At 42.8% G+C, this 14,569-nt stretch overlaps 1 protein-coding gene across 4 annotated transcripts in view; it reads right to left on the reverse strand.

The window, feature by feature from the left end:
- The window catches only part of NPAS2 (neuronal PAS domain protein 2), a 110,986-nt gene that overhangs the window by 44,225 nt on the left and 52,192 nt on the right, over nt 1-14,569 (reverse strand). For 3 of the 4 annotated variants that reach the window (XM_065061143.1, XM_065061162.1, XM_065061152.1), the window contains 3 exons: nt 12,502-12,555; nt 6,261-6,409; nt 2,938-3,029 (listed from right to left, as the gene is read on the reverse strand). In XM_065061143.1, coding sequence (XP_064917215.1) covers nt 2,938-3,029; nt 6,261-6,409; nt 12,502-12,555 — 295 coding nt within the window. Of the gene's footprint in view, nt 1-2,937; nt 3,030-6,260; nt 6,410-6,583; nt 12,437-12,501; nt 12,556-14,569 lie in introns of those variants that run through there. The other variant, XM_065061171.1, reaches the window with a different exon arrangement.

Below are 14,569 nucleotides of genomic sequence, written 5' to 3' on the forward strand. Positions count from 1 at the left end.
GCAGATCTGGATCATCCTCCTGTACTTGGCACTGGTGAGGCCCCACCTTGAATCCTGTGTTCAGTTTTGGGCCCCTCACTACAAGAAAGACACTGAGGTGCTGGAGCGAGTTCAGAGAAGGGCAACGAAGCTGGTGAGGGGCCTGGAGCACAAGTCGGATGAGGAGCAGCTGAGGGAACTGGGGCTGTTCAGCCTGGAGAGAAGGAGGCTGAGAGGAGCCCTTATCACTCTCTGCAACTACCTGACAGGAGGTTGTAGCATGGAGGGGGTTGATGCCTTCTCCCAAGTAACGAGTGATAGGACAAGAGGAAATGGCCTCAAGTTGTGCCAGGGGAGGTTTAGATTGGATATTAGGAAAAAATTCTTTCCCGCAAGGGTTGTCAGGCATTGGAACAGGCTGCCCAGGGAAGTGGTGGAGTCATCATCCCTGGAGGTGTTTAAAAGATGTGTAGATTAGGTTCTTAGTGGCATGGTTTAGTGGTGGACTTGACAGTGTTAGGTTAATGGTTTGACTCAATGATCTCAAAGGTCTTTTCCAGCCAAAATTATTCTATGATTCTGTCAGTTCACTGGTGATATGGAGTTGGTGTTGCCTGCAGTATCTGAGCAGTACAGGCATTGCAAGCATGACTGAATCAGAGCAGATTTTGACTATACTCCGGAGGCAATACCTGTTCAGGAGACAGGTGTACAGCAAACAGCCTGATCATGGTGGCACGGTGTTACAAAACCTTACTGCAAACCCAGGCATGCCTCCAAGCCAGACTAGCAGTTGATCCTGTGAGCTGCAGCACATCCTTCCCCCCTGCTGACTTCAATAAGGGAAAGAATTCTAAGAACACTGGAAAATGCTAATTGTTTTCAAAAAAAAGAGGAAAACACAAAGCCTTGAATAAAGACACAAACATATGTTCCTTTTTCCAGAGAATGCTGAGCACCCACAACTATTTAAGTCAATGGGAATCTGCTGGTGCTACAATCCTTTGAAAAGCAGGTCAATAACTTATACCCAGTAGAAGAGTGTGTGTTTAGCATCTCTGAAAACCCTCCAGCTGCTATAGTTAGTTTGATTTTGTTAATCTAAGTGCAGAGAATATGTTTTTCTTTAGTGTAATACATTCAAGCTGTTTTCTAAAAAAGTGTGATAGCTGTTAACCCATAGAAGAGAGAAGTGGTTTTACAAAGCAGCTGGATTATGCATGTTACTATGGTGAAGGTGGTGGGGTTTTTTTTGTTTTGGTTTTAGTTTTGGGTCTTTTTGTTGTTGTTGTTTTTTAATCAAGTCTTTCTTTCATATCCAATGCAAATTAAACAAAGTGACTCACATCAGACATTTGTGGTAAAATCAAGTTAATTTATGTATACATAATTCTATTTTTATTTATGTGCAACTGGTCTTTCCAGCATTAAGAAGGCATATCCTTCTTCAAAGATTTCACTACTGCAACAGTCCTAGATGGACAAACAGAGTCTAATACTCCTATGTAATCTGATGACAGCCTTTTCAATAGGGTAAGAAAAGGCCATTTTCAGGAAAGCTGATGTATTACTGCAGTCAATTATGCTCTGATTCTTTCAAATCAGCTCTTGAAAAGACCCTTCTCATATTTTAATAACAGGATGGGAAAAACTTCAAGCAGTCTTGTCCAAATGTTAATAAAATAAGATTAGTAGAAAGGCAAAAAACCAGAGAATAATGAACAACTGGCTCAACGGGACATCCCAGTACCCAGTGTTATCTTGAAGGGCATGGAAAATCACAGTAGCAAGAAGGTGATTTATAAGCTGGGAAACTATAAGCAATTGTTTTAATCTAAAATTGTGTGGCATACAAGCAGAATCAACAAAGACCCAGCCAGTCAAGCCAGCTGCCAATTTATTGCTGTCCGAGGAAATATTTCAGTGCAGACCGAAGGAGTTATGTACGTTAAGTTCCTGTGCACTGAAATGGGGGTTGGGGGTTGTCGGTGCAATGGGAGCAAAGCACCTCTTCACACTCAACCAGGGGAGTCTCATCACAACTAACTGCAATGGCCAAGGGACCAGAAGTCCCTGGGGGCCAGCAACATGCCCAGGCTTTGTGCCACCCCTCGGTGGGTCAGGCTGCTCCCCGGAATCCATCCCTGCCCGCAGCCAGAGCCTGGATCACGCCCCATGTTCATGTACTTTGTGGGAGGAGGAGAAGCTTGTTCCCAAAGGATGCTGCAGGGCCACCCAACCTCCACATGTTTAGTATGGGAGAAGATCCTTGCTAAAGAAGGTTCCTGCTGTTACTGAGAGTGAAAAATACATTTTAGCAGCTCATTTGCATTTCATCTTGAACCTACATAAATGCCATTGAGTCACCTCCCTTCATATCCCAGCTAGCATTAAAAGCACCCATGGTATAATTTAAAGGTAATTTAAAAACTATCATTGCAAAATAACCCTGCTCCCTGTTAGAGTAAAAGGTGTTTGATAAGGGCCTTGAAAATCGTTACAGTGGAAGTATTAACTGTATGAAACCAAGAGGAGCTGTCAGGTTTTATCTGCTTGTACAGCACCTAGCACTAGAGGGATGCGACACTGTTGCTTTTTAGGCGCTAGTTGTGCATAAATATTAAGTAATAACACCTTCCAAGAACAGGAGAAAAATTGCTGCTTGCCCTTCTCCTCACCTCTGTTTGTGAAAATAAAATGTAACCTGTGATGTGAACCTCTCCCCTGGATTGCCTTTCTTGGGAATCCCTGCCCAGCTTTGCAGGCACCGTCCAGGGTGAAAAGCAACACGTGGAGAATCTAATCCCTTGTCCCAGGGACACCTCTGCTTGATGGTCAACAAATACAGCAGTACCTGAAACCTCCTCTTTTGGAACAGCAGGTGACGTTTAATTCTAGACACATGGGCATTTCCACGATTGCTAGACAAAATTAGGAAAGGTATACATGCATGTTCACCTCCAACATCAGCTGGGTGAATTCTTCATTGCTGAGAAATGAAGGCTTCCAGTCCTGCTGAATTTCAGAAATCTCCGTCTGTGCCGAGACTTCTAGAGAAATAAAACATTTCACTTTTTAAAATTCAAAAACCCCTTGTATCTTGCAAGTCTGCTATGAAAAGGTTGAAATCACCTTTATATTCAAAAATATAATAAAATATTGCAGTTTTCAAGCATGGGTTTTCCATACAGAGACAATAACGTCTATCTAAATTGGGCTCCATCCTGAAAAGTTTTCCTCATTTTTACTCAGCTCAGCTTAAGCTGACTTTGGTGGGAGCCTGTTTTCATGTAGCCATTGGCTTCAGTCACCATCACTTAAGGTATTGATCAAAAGATCAAATCACTTTGCCTGAAATTAAAACCAAGGCAAGGATTAGCATGTGTCAAATTTATATTTACAATTCACAGCTTCAAAATTAGGGTGCCAGGGAGCTAGGGTTCAGCCTACAGCTTCTATGCCAAATAGAGGGGAGCAAATTCTTCAATATGTGAGTGGAACATGAGCATTTGAACCAGCCTTGCACTGGAGCACTGGTGTCTCATCCCAAATCCTCCCTGGAGAGGAGGGTGTTCTGTGCTGTCATCACGCCAGAGCTGGTTTGTCTTGTTGTTGGCCAAACCTGGTTAGCAGCAGCCTGAGGACACTGGGTCCCCAAAGGATTTCTATGGAGAAGTGCAGGTGCACTGAGGCAACAAGTCATGGCTTCACACTGAAACTGGAGACCATACCACAGGTAGCTGGATGCACCGTGGTGATCTGTTTCCTTCAAAAAACAGCCACTCACATCAGCTCTGCCTGAGCCAGGCAGGATTATGAGGGACAGATCTTATAATTCAGAGAGACTTGAGGTGATTTTGTTCACTGCTCACTCCACTTGTCTTAAAGTGCTCCCTCATTCAGCACTAGCAGTGAGGGGATGCTGAGTGCAGCCTGTCTTCTCCTCTAATTAATCCTATTGATTAACACTTCTGGCGCATATAATACCCAACACTCCCTATTCGGAGCATAACGGTAAACCGGCCAGAGAAATGCAAGTGGCTCAATGATAGATGGTAGATGCCCCATCCCTGGAGATGTTCCACGCCAGGTTGGACAGGGGTCTGAGCAACCTGATTTAGTTGCAGATGTCCCTGCTCATTGCAGGGGGTTGGACTAGATGAGCTTTGAAGGTCCCTTCCAACCCAAACTATTCTGTGATTCTTTGATACTAAAGACTGTAAATTTATACAAATGCCTGTGCATATTGTTGCCTATAAAGAAATCAAAGCCTCGGTTCAGGCTTTATTAGTGGAGATGCAGCTGTCTGCTTCTACCAGCTCATTTGGCTCGTTTTCTCCTCTGCTGGGGGCTGTTACTCTGTAGCGTGGTGGCTTTCCACAGCCCTCATGATCTTATACAGAGATTTCCAAAACAGGGTAAGGAAAAAGAAAGGTCAGGCCTGATCAGAATTTTATTATATAGTCTCAGGATCTAGGATACTTTCAGCAGATCCATAGCCTGAAAAAACTGATATACATGAAATAGCAACTGCTTAAACAATTATTTGAGATTTGGGAAATTCTCTGGATTATAAAGAAGGAGGCTGTTTATGAAGCAAAAAGATCTGAAAATTGACATCCTCCTCCGTTATAACTAAAATCTTGGTTTAGCGTATTAAATGAAAGGGAAATATGACTGAATAAAACAGATCCAAAGTACATTGAAGATAAACAACATTTCTAAATGCTGATGCTTTGTATTATATTGTGTGACTAATAATCTAGTTTAAAAATAGATAATGTTTGCTTTTTTTAGCAAGTGCACAAAAAACAGTTGCGGTTTGACCCAATTGCTGTGGAAGGATTTGTGACTGTTAGCTTTCTTTTACCTAGTTGTTCTTTCAGAAATGAAGTGTCTTTTGGAGTAAATTATTTGGGCTATCAGCTACTCCTCTCTACACTTATTCAAATCTCGTGTGAATGTTCTTTGCTTGGCTTTATAATTGAGCATATTTGCATCCTCCTTTACTCTTCCTTGGGCAGATAAAAGAAAAAAAGAAATGTTATTACTGTCATTTTTAATAGGTATATGCAATTATTTGAGATGTCCTAGTCATGCCCTTCTGCATGAAATCACGTTGTCTGTGGCAAAAAATTCATTTAAGGAGAAACTGCACTCTAACAACAGAACTGCTATAATTACTTCCCCAGTAAGTTTGACAATTGTGACTCCGTTATGTTGGGAGTCACGACATAAGAGTTTTTACAGTATTTTTTATTTCACCCAGAGCTCTCCAGGAAACAAGGGCTGGAGGTGATGGATGAGTGAAGGTGAACCTAGTTATGCAGTACACTGGCTTGCGAGAGCCCTTTCTGCTTTGTGGGAACAAGGACAATCCCCACAGTCACCTGCTGAAGCCTCTTCCTCACAAGAGAAAAGAAAGTCCCATTTTAAACCAGTGCCCTGATTTATAAAGGAAAAGCATTTCAATTATCTGCTGCTGGTGATTGTCCAAGCATCAGGGAGCCCAGAGTGCACGTTCCTCTCATCAACTAGAAACTAGATCAACCCAGACAAGATCAGCAGGGTCAGAAATCTCCTCTGCCTTCTGTGAGGGTGTGTTTTTAAGGGATTTAACTGTCACTGCTGTATGCATTTTAAAAAAAACAAATGCCTGGCTTTCCAGGGTTGAACTTTTCTGTTGCAACTGCACACTGTGCAAATGTGACGTAGCTTCTGCTTCTGCAAACAGGGTGAAGCATGTCAGCTACCTGTGGATGCAATTTGCTGAAGCCAGCTTCAAAAATTGGGGCCTTTTCTGATCTGTCTTTTCTGCTTACTGTGGAAAATGGAGTCCTACACAGTCCACTGAGGAGCAGGGGGGCTGAACAGATTGTTTCCCTGCATTTTTCTGCAGAAAAGCTGGGGCACATGCTTTCTTCTCTGCTCAGAATATTGCAAGTTTCAAGGAATGGAATCTTCCCTCTGGTCCCAAATCTCTCTTGTTCAAAGCATCTCTCTTCTTCACCTGTGCTGCAGGGCACTGCTGCCCTCCTTCCCTTGGTTCCTGCCATTCACCTCTTTCTCTAGCAGGCTGAGAGTCATCCTCAACTAAAGAGCAGCTGAGGAGATGGATTTGGGCAGCACAGTGCCTGCAAATGATCTTTTTTGATGAGAGAAAAAAAAATACCTAATGTTGGCACTTTTAGGCCCCTTCAGCCATTCTGATAATCACTGAGGGAAGCAGGATATTGTAGTCACTGTCTGGCAAGTGGATGAAGAGCTGCAGTAAATCTTACCATTGTGTTTCTGCAGAAAACCAATGACTTTTTCCAGCACAGTAGTTTTGTCCATTTTGCGAGTGTTGCCTGGAAGCATGGAGCTGAGCTCTTTGATGAGAACATTGAACTGATCACGCCTCTTCTTCTCAGACTTGTTACGCGAAGCCCTGTAGACGGGGATAAAAAAAGAAAGATGAGCAGACGGAGAGGAAAAATCATCGTATACCTGCACTTTGCAGTGTATACACGTGGAAATTAGCTTGCTGTGTGCCTCAGTATGTGAAGATCGACACCGGCCTCCAGCAAAGCTGCAGAGACAAGTAGGAAGTGACTGTTCCTACCTCCTGCTCTTGTCTTTGGGTCCCCTTTAAAGTCCAGTGGAGAGATGGAAGCTTTGCTTGCCCCTTTGTGCTGTCTCTGGACACTCTGGTCAAGTCTATCAGGTTGGCATTAAGCCTGTAGGTGAAGCAGCTCTGTCCATCTCCTGGGTATGTGCAGGATCTTGAAAGTTCACACAGGCTCTGAGGAGGTTCTCAGAGCAAGACGAAATAGAAATATGGTGACAACAGTAAAATCATCCATAAAGGAGAAGAGTGGGGACTGGTAAAACTTTTTTTAGACTGATAGACTAAAAAAACTATGGTTCATACTCATCTGTGCAGTATTAACAGGAGAGAGGGACCCTGGTCCTGCAGCTTGCCATTTCACTGGGGCTGGGTCCACCTAGAAGGACCTGCCAAGTTTGTCCCTCTGGCTACCTCCAAGCTGCTTACAGAGAGGAACTGAGCTGTCGTCTTCCAGCCATTAAGATCAGGGACCTGAGCAGACGTTGCTGCAGCTGCCATCTAGGTCATATGCCACCTAGTTCAGCCTCCTTTCCAAGGTGACAAGGGCAAGCAAGGGAGAGGGCATCAGCACATCTTGTCCCAGCATGGACTGGGTCTGAGGCCGGGATGTGTTCCCAGGCCTGGGGGATCAGAAGTGCTAGCAGGGGTCCCCTGCTTTGCCCCTAATCGCTGTGTGCCTCTGGACAAATTGCTTAATGTCACAGTGCCCCAATTCCTTAGGTGCAAAACAGGGACTCCACAGCTTTCTTTGCCAGTCTTGTCTCTAGCTTGCAGACTCCTCAGAGAGACCCTCCTTCTGCTGCTGTGCTTAAAGAGCTCATAGGAAGAAAGGACTTGATTTCATTTGGGGTGTTTTGATACCATCATAATGCTGTCATTAAGACTGTTGATAATCTTTTCAGCATCTGCACTTTATTTATTTATTTAAAATGAGATGTGAACCTATACATGAGCAAGTGTTTTCTGAATTCTTCCCATGAACACGACAATCATTCTACTTGGAGAGTATCACCCAGACTTCTGTAGCCATGTGAAAAAAAGAAAAAAAAAAATAACCCAGAAGGTTTGTTTGTTCTTCTGAAAGGTCCTCAAGCAGACACGATTTGCCTTATTAATTACGTAAAGTTCTAAAAATCTAGTTACATGTAGACAGGGAGGAGAAGCCAAGAGGCCGGTTCTCACTTTGAGTTGTTCAGTCCCAGCCAACTTTGCTGTACCTCATAAAGCAGCTCTGGATGCACGCTGGTGAAAATCAGGGCAGAATTTAGCCCAGCATATACATATACCCCAAGGATCAGGGTGGCAATAAACATTCTCAGCAATCACTGCAGAGGCTTCTGGATGTTACTGCTGACAGAGGGGTAATTTTTATTTGTCTTGCTCTCAACCCTGAACACGCTTGGAGATACACTGGATGGAAGCCAACACTTGATTATTTTACAGCTTTGAACACAAGAGATTGGGTGGATACTGGCTGACTGATTTCAGCCTGTTCTTATTACAGTGCAAAACACTGTCAGAACAAGATGTGAAAAGCTCCAGCCTTATCCTATTTCTGTACAGTTCTAGGGGATGTTAGGAATATCAACATTTTCAACGTTTTATGTCCTCATAATTCTGCCCTCAGTTAATTTTAAGCTCAAAGGGTCTTGATCTTCCTGAAAATAAAATAAAACACCAACTGTCTATAGGGAAAGTATTGCTTTAAAAAAAAAAATTAAGATGCCTTGATAGAAATTTAAAGTATCTATTTTTAACACTTGACATTTTATTCACAAAGGAAATATAAAAACTCCTCTAGTGGAAATAACTCTATGAAGATCTGAATCAATGATCACAGTAAAATCTTAAAAAGAAAAAAAAGAGAAACAACCCCACAATTAGGTCATCTAAACTATCCCTGCACAGTTGTAAATGCTTTGTTCAGTCCAGTTGTAAATGTCTTAAATATTGCAGTTTTCATCACTTCCCTTGGAAGACTATTCCCTAGCCTTGCTTACTTCACTGGTAGGACATAACATTTACAGCAAACCAAAACAGTCTCTTTCTTAATTCCATGGTTTTAATCCCAGTTCTCCACCCTCCTTGCTACTCCAAAAAAACATGACATATCCAAGGGGAAGAAGGAGACGCAGTATGAATAAAATCTGGATATTTTTGTGAACATAGCTAAAGGCAATACAGGACAGCTTGAATTCAGAATGATCAAAAACACCCATTTAAAATGTGTTTTAAATAGCCATTCTTATTCTCATATATGAGAGAATTGTTGTCTTAAAGACAGACTGATACCTGCTGACTACTAGCCATTATATCTCAATGATTTACAATGGAATGTGACTTTGCATGAGATTTTATACTTCTTTTTGCTCTCCAGTGGGATATGCTATACATGCATCAAAGCAAATAACTGTACCACGTACCTTCATTCAGATTCGTAAATTTACTTTTTATTGGAGTGAAAAACGGCAAGCGGTAGTCCTTATTTATTGTTTTCTCATGGTTCATTTCAATGTAATTTTGTTTGGAATTTAGAATTCAACGGAATTGCAAAAGCGTTATTTTAAAACAACTTATTATTAAAGCAAACTGAAAGAAAAGCAGACAGAGAAAAAAGTGGACGAAGCACACTTTTTGTTTAAAATTACTAAATCTATAAAACAAAATAAACCTCGTCTTACATCAAAGAACTGAAAATGAAATTATGGTTTCTCATCTCCAGGAGATCAGAAAACCTCAAAGAGGTCTTCGATGCTCCCAGGTCTGGAGCCATCATATCCACATTTTAGTCCTCTGGTCTTCGAAGTTTTGCCTTAGGGAGTCAGATAATGCAGAATGGGGCTCAAAATAACCAGTGTCCTGAAGGAAGAGCTATGAGTTGTGGACATACAACAAACACTTGGCTTAGGGGTGGGAATGCAGATGCCACTTGTCAGAAGAGGACAGACCTTCTTGTCATGTAGGTGAAATGCAACCTGTATGTGCCTACTAAACTGCAGCAGGTAGTAAATGGTGTCCACGCGTGTGTGTGCTAATCACACCTCCAACTCGGGAAACTCAGCTCCTGACTTGGGTCCGTCCTCAAAGAGTTACATCGAGAAATTTCCAGTCTCACCTACTCTTAATTCAGAAAGAAGAGAACAATTTTCTTGGCTTTTTTACCACCTCTACTGTTTCCCAGCACTGAGGGACCATGTCCTTATACTTAATAGAAGAAAACAAAACAATTGTTTTGCCTGCAGCATGGGACAAACGAGAGTACTCCGTTTCCAAGACACAACAGTGAAATGTTCATTCAATGGCTTCTCCTGAGTTTGACTCTCTTTAAAGCTTTGGAAGAAAAAATGTAGCTATTAAACGAATTTGAATGGTTTTAGTACACTGTAATAACGTTAGACCTTCATGAAGCCTCTCACAATTTCAAATTTAATTTCAAATTTAGATTTATAAAACACAAAATGTACTTAGATTACAATTTAAATAAGCAATTCCTTTTTTTTTTTTTTTTTCATTTTTAAAGTTATCATTTTTTTATTCACCTGGATAGAGGCCTGCCGTAGGGTATGACAAAAATTCCCTCCAGGAACAAACAGCACGAAAACCATACCAGATGGTGATGACAATCGCTGATAGAGAGGATATGTGTTATCCTATTTTTGTCTTAGATGGATTCATTTAATGCATTTTTTTTAAAGCAATTAGCACACAAATATTGTAAAGGTCATCAGGCCATAAGAATGTGGAGCGGCAATGCAAGGTGGGCTCCCCCAGCTCCCTCCTGCCCTGATGGGGGGGATCTGGGGAAGTGTGACATCTCCTGCTGTCCTACACTCTCTCCAAAGAGAATCATAGAATCACAGAATGTCCTAAGTTGGAAGAGACCCACAAGGATCATCGAGTCCAACTCCTGTCCCTGCATATGACAACCCCAAAGTTCACACCATGTGTCTGAGGGCGTTGTCCAGTCTCTGCTTGAACACTGTCAGGCTTGGGGCCGTGACACCTCCCTGGGGAGCCTGTTCCAGTGCTCCACCACCCTCTGGGGGAAGAACCTTTTCCTAAAGTCCAAGCTGAACCTCCCCTGGCACATCTTCCTGACATTCCCTCAGATTCTGTCATTGGTCACCAGAGAGAAGAGATCAGCACCTGCCCCTCCTCCGCCCCTTGTGAGGAAGCTGTAGCTGCCATGAGGTCTCTCCTCAGTCTCCTCCAGGCTGAACAAACCCAATGACTGTAGGTAGCTGCTCCACATATGGCTTCCCCTCTTTGTGAAGTGGTGTGGTCATGGGAAGCATCCCTTCCCTGAATGTACCTCCCACCTGCCCCCAGGTGCCTGCCTGGTTGACAGATGGTTGGGCAGAGCTGCATGCAGAGCTGTACCCCATATCAGCCTTCTCCCACCCATGAAGCCTCCCATGAAGAGCAGCAGCTGGCTGGCCCCTGGCCTCAGAGGATAATGCCTTGCAGTTCTAAGGGGAGCTGGTTAGGTCAGGGCTTTGCTCCTAGTATCAAAGTCAGGCTGATGGAGTTGGGGTTGTTCAGCCTGGAGAAGAGGAGGCTCCAGGGAGACCTTATTGCAGCCTTTCAGTGCTTAAAAGGGGCCTGTAAGAAAGATGGGGACAGACTTTTTAGAAGGGCCTGGCCTGTTGCAATAGAACAAGGGGTGATGGTTCTAAACTAAAGGAGGGGAGATTCAGGTCAGACATGAGGAAGACATTTTTTACACTGAGGGTGGTGAAACACTGGCCCAGGTTGCCCAGAGAGGTGGTAGATGCCCCATCCCTGGAGACATTCCAGGCCAGGCTGGACAGGGCTCTGATTTAGTTGAAGAAGTCCCTGCTCATTGCAGGGGGTTGGACTAGATGACCTTTGAAGGTCCCTTCCAACCCAAACTATTCTATGAAAGTCAGGCCTTCTGCAGCCTGATCATGCTCACATTAAGAGGAGGAAGGAAAGGGGAACGGTTGAGCTGGGTTGCAGCCTGTCCTGACCTATATTGGTGAGAAAAAGCTGCAGGGAGGAAAAGCAGAGAAGGAATCAAAAGAGATGAAACTGGATCAACTAGTTGTGCCTAGACTGGAAATATTCTTATTAGAAGGAACCATGGGGAAAAATGTGGGCAACCCATGGCTCCCTTTAAAGCAATGAAACTGTGGGCTGCAGTATTGATACCATATCCAGTAAAAACCTCTTCAAATGCTTCCAAACAGCTTTTCTGCAGATGCCAGTCAGATCTGACAGTTATTAAGAGTTTTATTGCCAAAGGTTGCCTGTCTTGAAACCCTTTTTCTCCCCACAAAGTGTTCATGACAATTTCCTGCCAACCAGGACCTAATGATGGAGTGCACAATGTATCTGAGTCAAGGTTTGTGCCAGTTTAGGGCTGACACAGCACTTTCCTTGGTCTTTCTCTGCTCTGAATGTAACTTCTGGGTGTTTTCATTACTGTGAGACAGGCATTGCTGAATAAATGACCATCATAATTGGAGAAAAAAAAAAAAAACAACACTGTTTTAGTTCTCTTTCTTCTGCAAAATGTGTGTGCTTTTTTGTTTTTTTGTTTTTGTAAAAAGCCCACATTTTTATACACTTGGGAGGTTTGTATGATGTATTATAGCAGCAGGAATATGTTGTTGATTCTTCAGTTCCCATGTTCTGCAGTAATGTGAAGAAACGACCAATGCCTTTGCTTTTTTGACATTTTCCACAGGAAACATTGCTATGTTATTTTCTTCTAACAGGGTAGCCAAGAATAGGAATCTGCGAGATGGCAGTTTTCAAGTTGTGCTTGGCTGTATTTTACTCTCTCTCTCTTTGATTAATTGATTATGGATAAAACAGCTTCTGCAGCAACAAACAGTATCAAGCTCATCAGAAGTTAAACAGAGAGTTATAAAACAAAAAGTGCTCACCTCTTTGCCCTGTCTTTCTCATCTTCATCCATTAGATTGTCTAAGCAGTTTTTTCTGTTGAAGGAATATGAGAATCATTATGAACTGTCATTTTGTTAGCACTGCTTTGCAGGTTAATCTTAGAGTTGCTCTATTTCATTTTAATAACACAGTGATGATATCCAGGTCAGATAAATGTGTCAGCAGTGCTTTATGCCACAGTCTTTGATTTTAGGATACATCCACTGTGGATAATAATGTTCCTGAGCACCATGCCAGCCTTAGGGGCTCAGCAAGGGATCAAGGCTGCCAGGCACAACATGGTGCACCAGCACAGTACAAAAACAGTTACTTCTTGGTTTTTTTTTCAGTGTGGAGGTTACTCTCTGCAAACTTGCAGGCCGGATGAACCCTGAGATCTGCCCAAGTCAAAAAGGCATCTTCAGCAGCCCCATGTTCACGCAAAAACCATCTCCAGTGCAAGAACTGGCACCACACCTCTGACTCCTCAGGTGGAGCTTCTTACTGGGAGGCTCTTCATCCTCCTTTGTGGGCCCCAACCCAAAGCCCAAAGATACAGTCACAACTCTACTGAACTACTCCCCAAATTCAAAGAGTCCTCATAAATCCCACTGCCTACACCACACTGCAAATAAACTCTCCCGTGGCCAGCAGTGGCCAACAGATTACCCGCCTGGCGCTGCCGGCACCGAGCGTGGGGACGCACCACCCCCATCACTCTTTTTGACAATCTTCACCAGATTTATAGTCCAATTGCTCCAGCAGTTTGAGCGGTGAGGAGAAAGTACTCCAAGCACAAAATATGTTCACAAAACCACAGAGTAAAAGGGGGTCAGCTGAGTAAATTAAGTAAGGCGAAGGCAAGGTGAAGGGAAAAACACACAAGCAGCCCAGTTGAAGGCTGAGATCCTCAGAAACACTTGTCCCCAGCTCAGTGCCCTCCTCTCCTTTGCTCCATGGCCTTATGAGAAAGCGATGCTTCAGCCGTGACTGCTTCATTCAGAGGAGGAAGCCCGGAGCTGCTGCAGCCTCTCCAGGCACCTCACGCCCAGGGTCAGAGCACAAAAGCCGCTGCATCCCACTCAAATATTTTCCGAACCGGCAGCACCATGCTGCTGCAAACCCTGAATATTGTCAAAGCGACATTTTCAAAGCAGCAGTGTAATGACAGGCAACGATAACACTGTTTTTTCAAAAATCAATGTTTCTCATTTAATGAGCGATCAACGTGTAAGACATGAATAAAATCAGAGGAGGGGAAGAGGGAAGTTAATTGCTAGGCTTTATTTAAGCCCATGGTATTTTCCACATATGAGTCACACATAAATTTCCCTGCTAAAGAACATTCTATGAAAAAAACAGGAGTGAAAACTTATTGATAGTAAGAACAGTGGATAAATTCCCTCCTTCTGCTACTAGTTCTCATATAGCAATATTCCACCTGCTCATTACTCAACGGTTCTCTAAGAATATGAAACTACCCTGTAATTTTTTAACAAATATAAGAGTTATGAGGAATTAAAGCCACGGGTCACTGTTTGGAGGGTAAAGCTACTGCTTCAAGGCATTCAGCTCGTTGATGGAGGAGCATAAATTGGAAATATGAAGGCCGAGGAACTGGCATTTTTAGTCATAACTGGTGTCTGAACTCTATTATACACACCAAATTAAGAAATAATACCTTGTAGTTTTTAGATTTTTTTTTTTGTTCAGATATTTATTTGGCCTTGCAAAACAGCCAGTCGGCCATATCACAATCCATATTTTAGACCAGGAGAATTTATAGACCAAATTAAATTTTACTTCTCAATGTTTTACAAATATTCTAGGTTTGTATTTGCCCAGTCCCAGAATCAGCCTGCTAGCCCAACAAATGTGTTTTCAAATAATTCAGGCTAAAATGTAGTGACAAAATTCAGTGTTTTTTGTTGTTATTTGCTCACTTACTGCAACCAAAATGTTCACCTATACTATTCAAGAGTAAAAAAGGAATCAGTAATACAGGCAAGGGTTAGCATTTAGGATTTTGCTATCTTTCTTTGCTCAGCCTTTGCTGAAAATGCTCTGT

Source organism: Columba livia, chromosome 1 (genome assembly GCF_036013475.1).
Source record: "Columba livia isolate bColLiv1 breed racing homer chromosome 1, bColLiv1.pat.W.v2, whole genome shotgun sequence".
NCBI lineage: Eukaryota > Metazoa > Chordata > Aves > Columbiformes > Columbidae > Columba > Columba livia.